This window comes from Anneissia japonica, unplaced genomic scaffold (assembly GCF_011630105.1).
Source record: "Anneissia japonica isolate Jap-2015-1 unplaced genomic scaffold, ASM1163010v1 scaffold981_len364101_cov180, whole genome shotgun sequence".
NCBI lineage: Eukaryota > Metazoa > Echinodermata > Crinoidea > Comatulida > Comatulidae > Anneissia > Anneissia japonica.
In genome coordinates this window covers 343,079-361,145 of record NW_022756110.1, presented here as the reverse complement: position 1 = coordinate 361,145, position 18,067 = coordinate 343,079, and the positions used below count along the sequence as shown (strand labels likewise).

Below are 18,067 nucleotides of genomic sequence, written 5' to 3'. Positions count from 1 at the left end.
GATGGGCCATGGAAGAGCGTGGCATTAGTTTATGATGGTGCATATTTATTCTTTTCAAGTAGTCACTCCAGTGGTACTCTGAGCCATCCCTAATTTTAGCCATATCAACGACTGATAGAGTATGAAATTTTCTACAGTATCCAAGATCAAAGACATTTAAATGAAGTGTGGTTTATTCTGCAAACAAGGTGAAACTGCAGAAGCTCGAGGGATTAAAATTGGTTAAAAACACAAATTTGGTAGGTGCAAAGTGACATCGTTTACTGTGAGAGTGAGAACCTGAGCACTGGTGTGGCAAGCAGAGATTAAGGATTCAGAGTCAGATACAATGCTGCTCTCAGCCTATGCCAATTGATAACAGAGATACACTGAAGAAGTTGTACTAGACAGACGTGTATCTTATGCTTATGTTTCGATCCCAGTTAGGACGCAACATCTTCTAGGTGATCTACTGATGTGATGCTCTCTGAAGCGAGGGAGCATCTACTGTACGATTACGAGGGTAAAAGTCTGGTGTTAAGGACAAAGTCAAAGTCACACATTGTAAAATGAGACTTTTTGATCATTGAGAGCCAAGGTTTGTAGCCTCTTACTCTGAGATGCACTTATTGTAGTTTTTACTTGCATAACATTTGAACATTTGACACTTGCGAGCTGAAAATCAGCAGTATGGTTTTGAAGGTCAAATCTAAACTAATTGGATACTAATATGAATTCCTTTATATCTACTATACAGTACACTGGAACTAACTGGAATGTTATAGCAAATGTACATTAACTAGCTAAAAGCTTCATTTTCTATTACCTACAAATGCTGACCTTTCGCCACCTGCGATGACCACAGCAGCATTTTATTTGAAGGTCAAACCTAAATCTACAGGACATGAAATATGAATTATTGAATGTTAACAGCACAGAACACTGGAATTTTATAAAATTGAACTACAAATGACCTTTAACCACAAACATTGACCTCTGACCTCCAAGGTGACTTCAGCACCATTTTTAGATTTGAAAGTCAAACCTAAATAATTTGGAAATCAAATATGAATTTCTGGATATTAACAGTACAATACACTGGAATTTTATAAGCGAACTAAAGGCTTCATTTTTTTTTATTAACCCCAAGTGTTAACCTTTGACCTCTGAGATGACTTCTGTATAATTAATTGTAGTTTTACTATCCATCAGTCAATTCAACATGAAATCCTTTTATATCCTTTCATTAAATCCTTTTATAAGGCACTATGACGAATTTACAAAAAAAAGCGGTTTTTGAAAGAAAAAAAATTGGTTGTTATCTTGGATTTGAAGGTCAAAACTAGGTCGAATCATCGATCTGACATCCAATATAATTTCTGGACATCAAAAACCCTCAAGTCCATGCACTTAAGCAGCCATGCAGGCTACAACACTGAAATAATAAATTTCAAAATGGCGGAAAACCCTCAAGGAAAACAAATCCTCTGAAAAATTAAGTTAGCCTCTCCACGGTCACGGAATTGCCAGAAATGACCCAACTAAAGTTTTCCTTCATTAGTGGAAAAAAGAAGGGCGCCGTGTGCGTCTGGATATATCTAGCAACCGAAGGGTGCCCTATACGTCTGGACCAAGTATAGAAAACTTGCTTTATAAGAAGAGAAGTGCGCCGCGTACGTCTGGACCAATTTCCGCCTCATTTTTGTTACGCGAACGCTCTATCTTGTATTTCTAGTATCTTTGTACTACTCCCAGTTTCTAATTCATTCTAATACACGATTGAATAAAATAGTAGGTCTGATACAAACAACACTTAGCAACCTAACTCAATATGCACCCCCACCTTACAACTCAGTAGAATCCATGCTCAAGTTTCTGAGAATTATTTGGTAAATAAGTATGCCCTGGGATGAAGCCATGATTGCTAAGTTTTTACTATTAGCAATGGGTAGACCAAAATACTATGTTCAAATAAAAAAAATAAAAAAAAGTGACACCCAAATAGAGAAAATGAGTCTAAAAGGTCATAATCAGGAATAGCATATTTACAAAGACAGGAAGAGTAAGTATTAAACAAATTGTACATTATGCAAATATAGTTAATGAACTATAAAATAATAATAAGCAACAGATGTAATTGGTCCAGGGACACAGGGTGTATTCAAACTTATACAGTACAAACAGTTTCCATTCTGTAAAAGGTCTTAAACCATATTTAATAAAGACTTATGCCGGTGAATAGCATGCGCTTCTTAAAATAAAAAGTGGGACCAATTAGCAGAATTATCAATTATATTAGTGTTAGAATAAGTTAAGGTTTTAAGTTATATGTAAATATAAATTACGTAGTCCTAAAATGTAATGAAAATTATCACAGGTTTAACGATGATTATGAACTACAGACAAAGTAATCTCATGAAAGTCCATTAGTTTAATCAATGCCAATTACAGCAAGTATTGCCACATACAACATTAATATTCTGAAGCATAATATTGAATACTGCTACTTCTTTTTACTTTAGAAAAACCTTTGCAAAAGAGAGAAGAACTGTGAGCCAATATTTGTTTTTATAATGACAACAGGTAAGATACTGACAACGAAGTAAAAACTGGATTATAAGTTACTGTTCCCTGATTATACTGTCATGCTATGATGTTGTTCCCCGATTATACTCTCATGCTATGATGTTGTGATAGATGTAGACATTCCTTATTCGTTATTAGCTAATTGAAATGATGAATATATTCTTCCATTATATTTTGTGAACATACGCCCTTGCCACTGCCGCACTAGTACTCTGTACTAATGAACTTTGAATAATGAATTCACAAATATGTTCCTTTTGTAGTCCTTGTCCAACATTTTGAAGATTCATGTTAGCTACCGTAATGAACATAACTAGAAATTAAAAAAAATACCAATAATGGTAAGACACCTAAACGAATGGTGCTACGATTTATTTCTTCCAGATCCGCGCACTCGTCTCTGGACGGTAAATCGTCAGAAACATTTGGCCCGCCTTACTAAAATTATTATATGATAGTATATTATGATGCATGTACTGAACAATTAGAAGTAGACTAACTCTGCGAATAGCATGCAGTTGCCAAGATAGAATCCTATTTTTACCTTTAATTGACATTTAGGCCAAAGCTGATTGCAAAAACGAGACATGCGATTGACATGCAATTTCTAAAAACTAGTTCCGTACCATGTGATCGTTTTAAGATTTAAAAAAAACCCTTTTGTATGCTGGATATGAATTTTCATCATTTGAATTATTATTCTTTTTTTTTCAACAGAGCTGTCCGAATGACGATTCACTGTGACAAGATAGGAATAATAATGCTAAAGAATATCTGGCAACTGACAGATCAGAATGTCTACTTAGAAAATATGAATACCAAGAATCTGGATTAAGTTTTTTTCAATATTTAGATACAATTTTGTTTGGGGTGGAAGTTCCATACGAGCAATCGTAGGGAAGAAAATAAGGTTGAAAGACCAAGTGCTGTTCTAAAAACATAACAAGACAAAATCCAAGCTTCTGTAAGGGCTTGAAATCGGAGGGTTGTTTCCCCATGCATATGATGACCCTATATTCAAGATTTATCAATGGGAAATGATGATGCACGTTAATAATTCTATTCTCCACACATGGACTACTAAGTATATGTACGAGCAAAGAGTATAAATAGAACAAGAGAGCAAAGTCCCGTTCGTAAAAACGTCACGTCTGTGTAGGACGCCCCCTAACGGTTGTATGTTCTTTTTATTACCCAGTGCATAGCTGCGCAGCGCGGTAGAAGTACGCCCGCTATAAACTCGGTAAGCAGAAAACAAAAGTACAGTATCTTGTGGAGAAAAGATAAACAGACAAACCGACCGTGCGCGGTGGAGTACTGGGTAATAAAAAAAAAACATACAAGCGTTAGTTGGCGTCCTACACTAGCTGTGTAGGGCCTATCGTTTTTTAACGCTCTTAATGAGCGTTGTTGGCTCTTTTGTTCTATTTATACTCTGTGGTACGAGTAAATGGTAATGCTGGGGCTTGTAGCAATGGAGCGATTTAAATTTAAAGAGGCTTTTATACCAGGGACGGACAGAGAATTTTTCAAACGGGAGCCCAACATTTTCAGAATAGTTAAGTAGTAGCGCTCAATACAAAACATTGAATACATAGCATTGAAATTTTAAGATTTAGTGGCAAAAGAGGGGACACGTCCACCCCTTTTCCCCTTGCAGGATCCGCGCATATACTTTAATCACACTTGATCGATTGCTGTTTAACATTATATAATATAATATTAGTATAAATGGCAAATTTAAGATTACCAAAAGCAAATAAAAACTACTTCAACAAATACTATGTCAATTAACATGTAGAGTGTATAGGCCCTAACAGTCGCCCATACAAAAAAGATCTATTAATCAATCGATGTTTCTAGAGCTCCTCATTGGAGCTAAAAAGACTATGCACGCATGCTGTTCATTTCTACCTTTGTCTTTAGTTTATGACGCAAAAACTCAGTACCCCAGCGTTCCTCCAACCGGATTTAGAGCCTACTTTAAAGTATGATAGGAAAGTGTCTACTTGTACGCAAGCGGGCAGCAGACACACACACGCACAGAAACATGTTACCATATTATAACAGCAAGACGAGTCGGCAGTCACAGATAGATCATTATTAAATTTAACCATATCTCCACTGGCAAGGTTTACAAGATATTAGAAATTAAAATAAAAAAATAGGCTCCCAGTGGGAGCATGTGTCTACTGCTTGACATAGTTTTTAGGATATTTTCTATGTTGAGGTTGAGACTCGATTGTTGTAAAATTTCTGATTGAATTGGTCAGAGCTTCCGCTTTGGAAGGTAAACCATCCACGCTTTCTGTGTTGGCAGTTGACACGAGTAACTGTACAAGTAAAAGAATGTTAGCAGGTCCAGCTGTAGGCATGGCATCATATTTCGTAGGCTTCGTTTGGGAGACTATTTTTTTCTATCTTTAGCTTCTTATGATGCAATGGTATCCCGTAATTCCTCTCTTTGAACTCTCAACCGGATTTGCTCTCACAACTTACAAGTGAAAAGCTAAGTGTCATGTCCACAGCATCCGTGGGGACAGCGCAGACACACACACACAAAACAGACAAATGAAAAAGATCATACAACAAAAACTTACCAGTTCTGAAATTAGGCTACTGGCAGAGTGTGTCTCGAAATCGACATCATGCAAACCATGCCGGTCATTATCTGATGAAGATCCACTGACAACGGTTGGAAACGTCATCTAGATAGAGTACATGGATGAAATTCAGATATTGCGATGTAGTCACGATTTCCCCCATAATTTAAATTAGGCGCTAAAAATAGAAAAATTACATATTTTCTTTTTCGATGTTTAATATAATATAAGTTTCGTTGTGTGCGTTCGATCGGGATTGGAAGTGATAGGTTAATAATTGTTTGAGTTATATCACACGACCCGCAAAAGATACCGGCACGCACACTATCATATTTTTTCTGCTATCTTCGAGCAGAAATATTTGAAATACAATACTGTATGTGAATAAAAATTATGGCATCACGATTAACTTATATTCTGAATTGATTGTATTCGGTTTCCAGCATTACAATATATATAAAATTACAAAAACAAACAAAAAACAAAAACATTGAACATCAAAACATAAACCAGGAGGATGACCCATAAAGTCGAAAAGAAACAACTTAGCATTTCCAATAGGGTCCAATACAAAAATATGGCATGACAAAAAAAAAAATATAAATTATTTGCAAAGCAATAAAATATGTTTTTAAAAACTATAGGAGAAACAGGAGTGAATATCAGCGGGTTTATATATCAGCACCAATAAAACATAAGGTATCTTGTAAATAAATATTACTGTATTTTGATATGAAAAAAGATGGCCTATTTAAAAGCTATTTTGTAATACATGTCTCCCACCAATTAACGACCACTTTTGGGACCGGATTTTTTGTGAACAAATGAATAGTGAATGTAAGATTCAAATTGTTTAATCCAAGTTTTTATGAATGAATTTACAGTTGCTGTACGTTGTTATTGATTCAAAGTAATTCTCGGTAGGCATACATCGAGTCCTTCACTCGTTTATCTACCAATATCTCCATTACAAACGGTCAACCACAGACCCTATATAGGGTCTGTGGTCAAATTAAGAATGTTGGATAGGCCTATTCAATATAGAGCACACAAAACATCAAATTTAATAAGTATTATTTGTAAGATATATAGTCATATCATCATCGTTTTTTAAACTGCATTCAAATCAATATAAAACTATATCTTTTAAATTATTCTTTATTTGAAGGGAATATCTTTAGTTGGGTTTGCCAAGCTCTGTTTTTTCTGTAATATTCTATAAGGAGGGACGTTCTTTCCTCTGTGTATAAACAGGTAGGCATAACTTGTTTATTAAAGCTAAACAATGAAATAACAGCTAAGGTGTGAAGGCGGAGTGGCCTTCGTGAATTAATCCATAAACAAACCCGAGAAGCAAAAACAAAGCGAATAATGAGAGCTTATTTCAGGCGTGGCGCCATGGATTTACCCAACGTGGTTCGGGCGCCGCTCAGCTCAAACTTTCGGAAGTGGTCCATACCACGGAAACTATAATTTGTAGCCGGGGTGTTAATATTTAGAGAGATTCAAAATACATTTTTAAAAAGCATTTTATAATGTTATAACAGGTCCGACGAATTATCCAAATGATATGGAATTACCCAAATGATACACACATATCCACATGATGCGAAATTACCCAAAAACACCCAAATAATATGGAAGTACCCAAATGTGTATAACTAGTAACGTTGAAACCTTTCGTATTTTTAACATACAGATATTTATTTGTCAAATTATTCGTTGTGGTTTTTATAGCTGTTTAATCATTTGATAGCATCAATAGTATAATACAATATTTTTATAGGCCAATATGTATTAATCTGATGATAATAATTATGTATTCTGTTAATTGCTAATGTTTTTTATTAATGTAGTACGTGTTATTTAATCATTTATTCATCTAACTCTCCGCCAGAATGAACCATCATATTTGCGTTCATTGTTTTCCCGATATACTTCACAAAACCTTCTTTCTGTCACCAGGTACCGTACCAAACCTACGGTCAATGTTCTTTTTGCCTTTTTTGGGCTTCCAAATAACAACCTCTTCCAATTATCTTTGTTCCAACTATATTTTTTGCACAGTTTACCCTTAGAGTTTGTTAAATAAAAACGTTTTTAAATAAACTTTAAATGAATCTAGGATTTAGGCGCCAGGATTTTCCCGACGGAGGGGGGTGGGGTCTGATGTGCCCGACGAGTAAAAAGTGGGCGTGGTCGGGCTCGCTCAAAAGGGCCTCCCCGACGGGTTTGGGCTGTGGCCCCTGCCCTCCCCCCACAAAGCGCTGGTTAAATGTTTCAATAATAATAATAATAATAATAATAATAATAATAATAATAATAATAATAATAATAATAATAATAATAATAATAATAATAATAATAATAATAATAATAATAATGAGGGGTAACTTTTCTGTGAAACGAAGGGAAATATATCTTTTAATACAATTGCAAACCCCTATAGGGGACGGGGACACTTTGTGTTTCTTAGTGTGGCAAATGGTCAAATCAATACAATTAACCCCTATTTAGGGGACACTTTTCATTGTATCAAAACAACTACAGTAGCCTAAAAATTCATTCAAATTTATATTTTGAGCAATAAACTTTGGTAGGTCCAGTGTAGGTGTTGTTGTACCGTACTTCATATAGGCTAGTAATACAATCTTTAAATTTTGACCATTAACCATGGGAATTTCTTGTTTAATGTACGGTAAACACTGTACCCTGATTTCTAAGTCGTTACTCATGTTATTTTATCTTTTATTTCTAATACAAATCTCAATATATAAAAACGAATAATTGGTCATTAACATTGCATTCGAATCATGAAACAATATCGGGAACATGTAGGCTTAAAACTTTTGTTGTGTTAATTACATTTATTTTATTTCATATTATAAATGAATTGTTTATTCAACTGTAACTCATTCAACTGTAATTCCAATAATTCAACTGTAACTCATGCCAAAAACATTGTTAAGGGGACAATTTCACGATTTTGGTCACAGTGTCCCCTGAATAGTGGTCCCCTATTCAGGGGACAACTCAGAGACACAATTTTTGGGTCCCGAGGGTGTCCCTTTAATAGGGGTTCTATTGTTTCATCATATTATTATTATCATCATCATCATCAAATCATCATCGCCATCTTCATCGTCATCAATCATCATCATCATTATTACCATCATTATCATTATCAATCATTATCGTTACTATTATTATTATTTAGGCGTGATTGTATCATCATATTATTATCATCATCATCATCGCCATCTTCATCGTCATTAATCATCATCATCATTATCATTATCATCACCATTATCATCATCATCATCATCATCATTATCATCATTATCAATCATTATCGTTATTATTATTATTATTATTATTTAGTTGTGATTGTATCATCATATTATTATCATCATCATCATCGTCATCTTCATCGTCATCAATCATCACCATCATCATTATCATCATCATTATCATTATCAATCAATAATCGTACACAATATAAATAGTTAGCACACCCCCATTTAATAATGGGTTTTCCTAATCAATAGTTTATCAAGCGACAACTCCTCACAAAGGTCCCATTCTCATCCCGGAGTTGGAATTTTGAGGAGTGTAAAGCTTATTAGAGATTGAGGACGTGCAGTTGATGTTAGCAAAAACCTGATAAATCGTAAGTATTTTATATCATTCTGCACTAAAGAAAGAGTTATTTCTGTGCTACCTCCTTGGACCCTTCTAAGGCAGGGGTGATTCCACCAGGTCCAAGGAGGACAAATGTATAATAAATAAACAAACTAACTAGGAGATAGTTTTTTAACCTTGCTGTGCAGTAGGACTACTTGATATATGATGAGATGTATTGTGTCACGTGTAACCACCAACGGCAACAAGTCAACTACACATTCTATCATAAATTATCATCATTCTATCTTCTGTCTGTATCTGCCTAGAGTAGGATTAAAAATGGTGTTCTCCGGTCGGGTATCCGATCGTTTCGGTCGCGCCTGCATTTCGGTCGCGCTATTTTGGTTATGCATTTCGGTCGCGGTGTATGGAGCGCCGAAGGCTCGACCGCGAATGTATAAGATATCCTAAGCAGTATAGGCCTTGGCCTCCCGTTACGGTTTGCGCACGAAAACAGTCATTTTTATTTTACTACTTTTTAAATAATTGTTATACAGTTTATTTTAGCATCAATTGGTATTACAGTATTTTCTTTTTACAGAAACAGCCTCTTATGATCTATGTGAATGGGAAAGGGTTAACAGTATTATAACGTAATATTTATGGCAGGAGATGTCTGTAGACTAGAGGAAATTAAAGGAAAAAAGTATTGCAAATATACCATCTAAATTATAAATACTTGAAGTATATTAGACTTTCTTATCTGAGATTAATCTGGACCTTTCGGTTTTCAAATTATATATTTTTAAAATAAAGACGTATGTACAAAATTTGTTAAAATGTGGTTTATTTATGTTTAAGATTGACTTTTTTTTATACATAGATTAAAATTATAAATTGTTAAGTAAAAACATGTATTTTAATGTGTGGCAATCAAAATTTTGTCGGAGCACTCCTGTTAACTCATTAATTTAGGCCCTACCTAATAAAATGCTTTTAGTAATTAGACCTTATACATCGCCAATCTTTAGTAATAACTCCGCTTCCAGTGTTAAGTTCTAGTTTAATAATGGACCATCTTCGATTAAAGTCAGGCTCCGGAGGAAAAAAAATGTTTGATATGCTGTAGAACTGATTTTTCTAAGACAGAAAAAAGTTGTTTGACGAAAAACTGGGGAACGGTGAATGAGATACAGATTTTTTAATATTTAAAAACTGGGGGGAAAAAGGAGCGTAACTGCCCATTTTTACACCTTATTCCCCCAGTTTGTATCTATGGGATTCGGGGGCTGGGGAACACGCACTCCCAAAAAAGCTTGGCCCACTTGAATGCAAAGGTTGCGGCAGCGGGAGGTGGGGGAGGGGGAGCAGGGGGTGTTCGATCATTTCGGCCGCCGCGCCAAATGTATGGAACGCCAAAAAGGCCACCGAATACACAACAGCCGCCAATGAGAAGAACGTAGTCATACAACAGCTGAATTTTTTTATTTCGTTTGATGGTTGAGGCGGTGACATGAATAAAAAGGGAAAATATTTACTGTATAGTATAAAACTTCATTTCGTTTGTTGATATGTTTGAATTTTAGATTTATTTTTCTTGCCTGATGACATGTTATTCAGATTATTATTTGCCTACGCTTTCGCATCCTGCCACAACCACACTACCAACGGAACTGTATTGGCGCGCCATACTTTCTATTGTTAAAAATCTGGCGGCCGAAATGATCTGAGACCGAGCAGGGTGGGCATTTGCCTGCCTGCCCACCCGTCGGACAGGCCTGGACCCCTGCCGTATATTTAAAGCTCCATCTATCGAATAACACATTCTGATTGGTCAGTTAAGTTTGGTAGCAGAGAAAGGTTTGATCGACTCTTCAGAAAGGTCAAATAGGCAAGTAGTTAACCGTAGCAGTACACAGAAGCATCAGAAGTTGAATGTGTGTCAATGTATTGCTATAAATAAAACAAGTACTGTATCGCTGATTTCTTTTTCTTCCCTCAGTTCTACAATAAACATCTTGTGCAAAATGGCTGATCGTAATAAAATGTTAGTGTTGTATGTCCCACCATGCCCGCAAACTAAGGCTAAGAAGAAGGCTGTTCCGAAGAAACCGGCATCTCAAGAAACCAAAGCTAAGAAAAAGCCAGCTTGTCACCCACCTTACTTTGAGATGATATCTGCTGCCATCGGTGCATTGAAACAAAGAGATGGTTCTTCTCGCCAGGCTATCAGCAAGTACATCCAAGCCAACTACACGGTAGATGCTGCTAGCATGAACACCCAGCTTAAGATGGCTTTGAAACGTGGTATTGGAAGTGGAAACCTCATCCAGGCTAAAGGCACAGGAGCGTGTGGGTCATTCAAGTTGAATCTGGCTAAAGCTGAGGAAGATGCAGTTGTTAAGAAAGAAGAGGCTAAAATTAAGGCTGCAACAAATAAATTAAAGAAAGCAGCAATGAAGTCCAAGGTAAGAAATTAGTAACAAAAAAGCCAATTTAATCATCAACTTCGATCTTGATTTCCTTACTTTGTGTACTTTAATGTTATTTTCTTTCAAATTAAAATTTTCTGAGCTTTAATACTAATGTAGGAAGACAATTATAATTGTTTAATCAACTCTTTTGTTGAATAAACAATTATAATTGTTTAATCAGCTCTTTTGTTGAACTGTGTATAAGAATATTAATAAATATTAATTATATTTTTACTAAACTAATTTAATTTGGTTGACCTTACCATTGCTATAAGTACTGGCGTCATGCCGTGTGAGTCTATGTTATGATTTACAAGCAGTGTACTTAATAGACTCAATCAGTGATAGGAAAGTATGGTAGTTGACCCCAACGTATATTTGGTGTGTAACGTTTAGTGTGATCAGTTTGAAAATTCTGTAAAACATTGCCACATTGAAAAAAAAAAGTTTGATTTATTTATGATAATTTTAAGAACAAAAAATTATATTTAAATACCATTTGTTTTAATTAATAAAATAATACATACATAGACTCTTTAAATTTTATGTCTGTAATGAATTTAACTTCATGGGATTAGGCCTTCTGTAACATACTCAAAACACTGCTGCTAGAATCATCATTCGTACTAAAAAACATGAACACTTCACTCCAGTACTTATGGTTACCCATTCAGATTTTAGTGGCTGATCGAGGAATTTGAAGTAGAGGGGCCCAGGGAAGTACTTTGACAATTGGAGGGTCTGTACCACCTCAGCTTCACCATGGTTGGGGGCTGAGGTAAGAAGATTTACGATTATGTGACCTAGATGGCAGGAAATAGCACTCTCTTTCTCAGACTTAAAAATTTGAATTAATAATTTTCTTTAATATTTAACAATTGGGTTGGGGGGGGGGGCAGTCCGCATTATTTTTTTTTCATACGGTTCCGGCATAAATTATAGAGGGCACTATACAAGGTCATTTAGGTGAACTGATAACATGAATAATGCATGAGTGCTTGACACTTCTCGCGAGTTGCGGAGTGGCGTTCGCTGCTTGTGGAATATGAAAGCTACGGCGTAGTTAGGGTGTGGAGGAGTTAGTTCAGAAACTAAAGTAATTCCTTTGTGGTTAGGGTAGGCCAAAATCTCTTGGTAGTCAGTTGAGAGGAATAGTGTATATACTGTAGTCAGTGAACTAACGTAATTGACTATTATTGTAATTATAATATCCCTATATGCCTAGGCAGTATTTACGTACAACATGGTCTTTGAAAGTATAAAAAGGTAGCGTTGAATTTCTGGTCGATTATTTGAGTAGTGTAAAATATAGCAATAATTAACTACTATAGTTCTAATGATTCTAATAGATATAAAAGTTTTTGGACACACAAGTACAATTCTATGTATTGATTTCTTACAAACATTTCGTTCATATTCAATATGAATAAAGGCATGGACTATATAGGAAGCAGATATATTATAAACACTAATTTTACAATATTATACACTTGATATGATGTACTGTTTAGGCTGTCTCTACCCAATTAAATATTGAATAGTTTTAAGTTCAAACGATCCAAATCTGATGGAAGTAAAAATAGCTTTCATTTATTTACAGGTGGTTCTACAAAAATCCTTAAATGTTACCAACCAATAAATCATGCAAAAGAATATTGAAACACTCACTGGCAGGGATTTTTTTCTCTTAAAAAAAATTTTTAATTGTAAAATTGTAAGTTAACTGTGTCTGAAGTACTTGTAATTTGTTTCCGAGCATTTCTAAACGTATATATATCCTTCAGAATGAGTAGTGTATTACTAATAGGGAGCATACAATTGCTAAACACACACATCATACTGTATCGAAAGCCCAACTGTAGACTTAAGCCTACTCAAATACGGTGCCAGATTCAATATAAGGCCTACTCCATTTTTAAAAATTCTTTTCGAAGACCAAGCTGTAGGCCTACATAGAAAGTGTCTAATCTAGTAGGCCTACTACAATTTTTACACTGCCTTGACTACCAAGGGCTATTTAAGAGATTTTGGCCTAGTGACTCCTTAGCATTCATCCACGCATAAAACTCGATACAGCACTGACTCTGTTTTGCGAGGTGGAGTCTGTATGCATTTTTATGTATATCAGTTCCCCTAACTGTCCTAAAATAGCAACCTCTATAATTTCTGCCAGAACTGTATGGGAAAAAAAGTAATATGCGGCCAGGCTGGCTGGGCCCCCCCATTTCATTCAATCTGCCACTGAAATTGTTTCTCATAACCTACAAGCCAATCAATGTTTCAGTATATTTCAGATCTTCTTTCCTTTTATACTGCGTTCATCTAATAAATTCCTCATTCACATCCTTAAATGGAAACTCAAGTCATGTGGTCATTGTGCCTTCTCTTCTGCAGCACCCACTTTATGGAATACTTCACTAACCCATGTTAAAACTTTACAAGTGTCGACATTTTCCAAAAAATGTCAGACTCCGGAGGGAAAAAAAAATTTTTATATGTTGAAGCACTGATTTTTCTAAGACAGAATAAATGGTGTGACAAAAAAAAAAAATAGGGAACAGTGAACGAGATACAGATTTTTGAATATTTAAAAACTGGAGGCGGTGGGGAGGGGGAAGGGGTATAACCGCCCTTTTTTACACCTTTTTCCCAGTTTTTAAATTTTAAATATCTGTATCTCATTCACCGTTCCCCAGTTTTTTGTCAGGCAACTTTTTTCTATCTTAGAAAAATCAGTGCTACAACATATCAAAAGTTTCTTTCTTCCGAAGCCCGACTTTAAAGGCTACCTGCTCTCGGAAGCATTTCAAATTCGACTTTGTCGAACGTCTTTGAACATTATTATTGGATACTGGCACTATATAAATTCATTTGATTGATTTATTGATTGAGTATTATGAATATACAGTACATTATCATATAGCATAAAATTAGAGAAGACAGTGTTTACTCATTACATAGGAATTCCTTTGCCCTTGATTATCTAATTCTGTAGTATTATTTTTCGTTATATTTTGTCAATTATTTTTAGGCTTATTCACGATTCGGCAACGTTGGTCATAGTGAATCAGATCTTCATCGTCAGCTAGGTAACATTATCTACAGGACTGTTACTAGATGCATCGGCCCTGTGTTAACAAAGCGGCGTCTGGAAAAAGCCAGAAAACATTACACAGATGCTTTGGAATGCAGTGCTAGTCCAAGAGAAGCAGCAGCTGCCAACAAAAACCTTGCAATGGCATCATGGAAGTTAACATCAGTGGTAGAAGGCGATCAGAAAACACGATGTGTCCTGGCGATGCAATTGTACAAAGAGGCGCTCAGGTGTTTCTCAAAGGCCTGGAAACGTGGTCAAGATGCTGGAAATGGCAACCTATGGTCTGATAGTGTTGTTCAGAAAATGCACCAGTGTTTGCAGAAGAGTCTTGACTTTGTCACCAACCAGCCAAATATGTGGGACGAGAAGAATCAACTGATGGTATTGGCATGTCGACTTCTTCCGACAAGGGCTTGCAAGGCCGAAGTGTCTGTTTTGCACGCCGAGTTCTTGCTTTCAAAAGCAATCAAACTCCTTCAGAACGGTGTCTTCGGTAAAGCTAAGACCATTTTATATGATTGCCACCAACCTTTGGAGGAAGCTAGACGCTATGGTGGAAGTGACAGAGGTGTGATGTCAGAGGTCAATGTCCTTCATGAGGATGTTGTGATGCAGACATTTGTAGCTGAGGTAAGTTTGGATTTGAAGTTATCTTTGAAACTGGTGATATTTAGGGAAAGAAAAGCAGAGGAAGACTTAGGCTCACTTTTATCAAAGTATCATTGAGCTTCAAAACATAATCATTGATATTTTGGCAGAAGATAGACAATCATACTTTCTAATGACCTAAATTGAGCTTTAAAAAGTATAATTCTAACTAATTTATTATTTTTATTGTTCCCTATACAAATCACAGGCAAGGCAAGCACTAGAGACCGCAGACAACCTCCAGCAAAAGATTCTGATGTCAGAGGAAGACTTGAACATAGACATGGTCTGGGAAGTTCTTGACTGGTACAAGAAAGCCATCCTCCTGACAAGGGAAAAGGATGTTGAGCTAGAGGCCATCGCCATGAGTCGGATGGGAGTGATTTACGACAGCATCTTGAAGTTGAGGTCCAAAGCCAGACCATATTTCAAGTAAGCATTGTACCCTCCAAATCCCAGTCCAGAATAAACGATGTAATAGCAATGATTGGCGTGATATATTAGGTACAGTTGCGTGAACAGTATCACAGTGGAATGCTTTGAATGACAAATACAGTATTGTATACACCATTTTCGCTAAATTTGAAATATAAATTTCTAAGAACTTGGTATCTACCATTGGGGGGGGGGGGAGGACCAGAGGCCTAGGCATTTTGCTCTATATAGTTATCAGTGTTTATCCCTGCTGTGAATGGTGTGCAGACCTTCTTGTTGTAGTGAGTTGGCCTAGGTATAGGCTAGTCATTAAATACAAAATGCCAAAAGAAAAAAGAAATAGGGGTGCATAAAATCTACAGTACTTTTGGTTGTATAAGTGCCACTCAAAAGAAGATATGTGTCTGGTAAAAAGGAATTTGTGAACAATAAGGTGCTCTGGCTGGATGTTCCCTGGTGGAAATTTTGAGCCATTGGTGGTGCTGTTTCAAAATAGACCAGATAATGGTGTATAGCTAAAAGCCATGCAGTTAATGAATTTTTTCTTCTTTTTGTTTTTGTTTTCTAAAGGTTCTTATATGCTTCTCATTGAATTAATAATTAAAAAAATAATGCAAATAACGTTGGGGTGGAGGAGGGGAATTCTATTCCATTTCAGGGTAGCCTACCTGTTTTACAAAAAGTTGATATCTGACTAATTAATAAATGATAATTTTTTTTTTCCTCAGAGGAGCAATAACCCTGGCTCATAGCCTTCACCCCCGTGTTCTCACCTACGAGGAATGGTACCAGACCTGTGCGCAAACGCTTGAATCTTATCAGATGAAGACAGTTCTTCAAGAAACCCGCGCATGGATGAAGGAAAGAGAAGACGCACTAAAGAAACTGGAACCACAAATTAGAAAATTCCAGTACATCGAAGATAATTACGAATGTCTGCAATACATCTACAAAAACCATCCACCAAAGAAGGAGCACCACAAGTTGCCTGATAATTTACCAGAGCCATCGAAGATTGAACAGACGCAGTTGAAGAAGTGTCTGCAGAAAGCCATTGTGCACTACCATCCAGATCACAACTCGAAGGAGAAGTTTGGTAAGGAATGGCACGTCCTATGCGAAGAGATCACCAAGGTGTTTACTAAAAAGTACAATTGCATGAAAGGGGTTGATGTGTGAACGGATAAGTAAGCATATAGTTTTTAACGGCTGGGTACTTCAAATCTATCTACTTAAAGCATTGTTTTATGATTTTGTTTAATTTTCACATTTTTATATTGCAAATCAGTCTTAGAATTAAAGCTTTTTGTGGTTAAGGAAGCTTTTTTATTGTACATAAAACATTTTCATGTTCATAGATTTTATTATTGTGCATGCATACTTTTTATAATATTCAATTTAATAGATAATTTAAAATTACGGTAGAACAATCATTAAATAATCATTAAACCATAGGGCATTTGTGATCAAAATGTTGTGTAATATTTTAGTGTTTTTAATACGATTCTTTTAAATATATAGTCAGGCCTGTATATAGTGTTCAATAATAGATTAATGATTTTTATAGACAAATTATTGTATTTACAACTATTTTAGATGAATCACAGAATAGTGATGTAATAGAGCATTTATCAGGCAGGAATTCAACCGGTTGATGATTGCAAAACAGACCTAAAGTAATTCCTGTTTACACTCAGTTGAGGTTTATTCTGTATGTTTTATTAATAAAGTTACAAGTTTTGTATCTGATGTGTTTGTATTATTGAATGCAATAGCTGTAAAAAAGTGTTGGAAACACGATTAACAATGTGGTATTTGGCCATTCATTCTTTCCATCATAATTTGGTTGTAATACTTTATGATCTACTTTAGAATCATAAATGTAAATATACAAGCAATTTATATTCTAATGATTAGCAATGGCATGTACAAATATTGTCATATGGTGCAGAAAAATGTTCCCATCAGGATTCGAACCCATGTCCCTGTAGCTTTCATTCAGTTGGTGTACCAACTGCTATGATGCCAAAGATGGTCACATGTACTCCTTTCATCTCCCCCAAAACCTGGTGCTGTCTGTATTTATAACATCTTTCCCAGTGAAAATGTTACTCCATACCAAATGTTTCACAACATTTAATTTTAAAAGATACTAGAACAACTGGGAGATATGAAGCAAGGGAAAGCACATACTATCAATATTATACACGAATGTATTTTTGCATTTAATTAATGTACAGTATTACTATTATTGTCACTATTACGCCTACCTCAGTATCATGAACGTGTATGAGTAAACACCAAAACAAAATCACAAGAAAAAACATGACTGTGGCAGATACCATTTTAAAATATAGTTAATGCTATTCATTTGCTAATTTCTGAAATTAATACACTGCACTGCAAATAATAAAGTGCAGTGCAGAGTATGTTATGCAATTGAGGAAGAACTGGTTGCTGTCATTTCCCATCATTGCAAAGAAGAACTAGACATGGAAGCCTCGTCAAAAAAGATACATGACACTTCATCGTCAGAGATTAAAATTTGTTATACACTGGTGTGATTTAATAAGAATCATAAACACTTTACTTATGGTGACAGTATACTTTACTAATAATAA

General features: G+C 35.5%; 1 protein-coding gene across 2 annotated transcripts; it reads left to right on the top strand.

Annotated features, from left to right (window-relative positions):
- Nucleotides 1-8,716: 8,716 nt before the first annotated feature.
- LOC117123992 lies at nt 8,717-17,190 on the top strand. Of its 2 annotated transcripts, none has more exons than XM_033270093.1 (5): nt 8,717-8,838; nt 10,795-11,260; nt 14,298-14,993; nt 15,220-15,443; nt 16,175-17,190. In XM_033270093.1, the coding sequence occupies exons 2-5, from the start codon at nt 10,820-10,822 to the stop codon at nt 16,623-16,625; spliced, it is 1,812 nt and encodes a 603-aa protein (XP_033125984.1). In that variant the 5' UTR covers nt 8,717-8,838; nt 10,795-10,819; the 3' UTR covers nt 16,626-17,190. The 2 variants fall into 2 exon arrangements, with proteins under 2 accessions (XP_033125984.1, XP_033125985.1); XM_033270094.1 differs by lacking the exon at nt 8,717-8,838 and adding an exon at nt 10,168-10,683.
- Nucleotides 17,191-18,067: the final 877 nt, after the last annotated feature.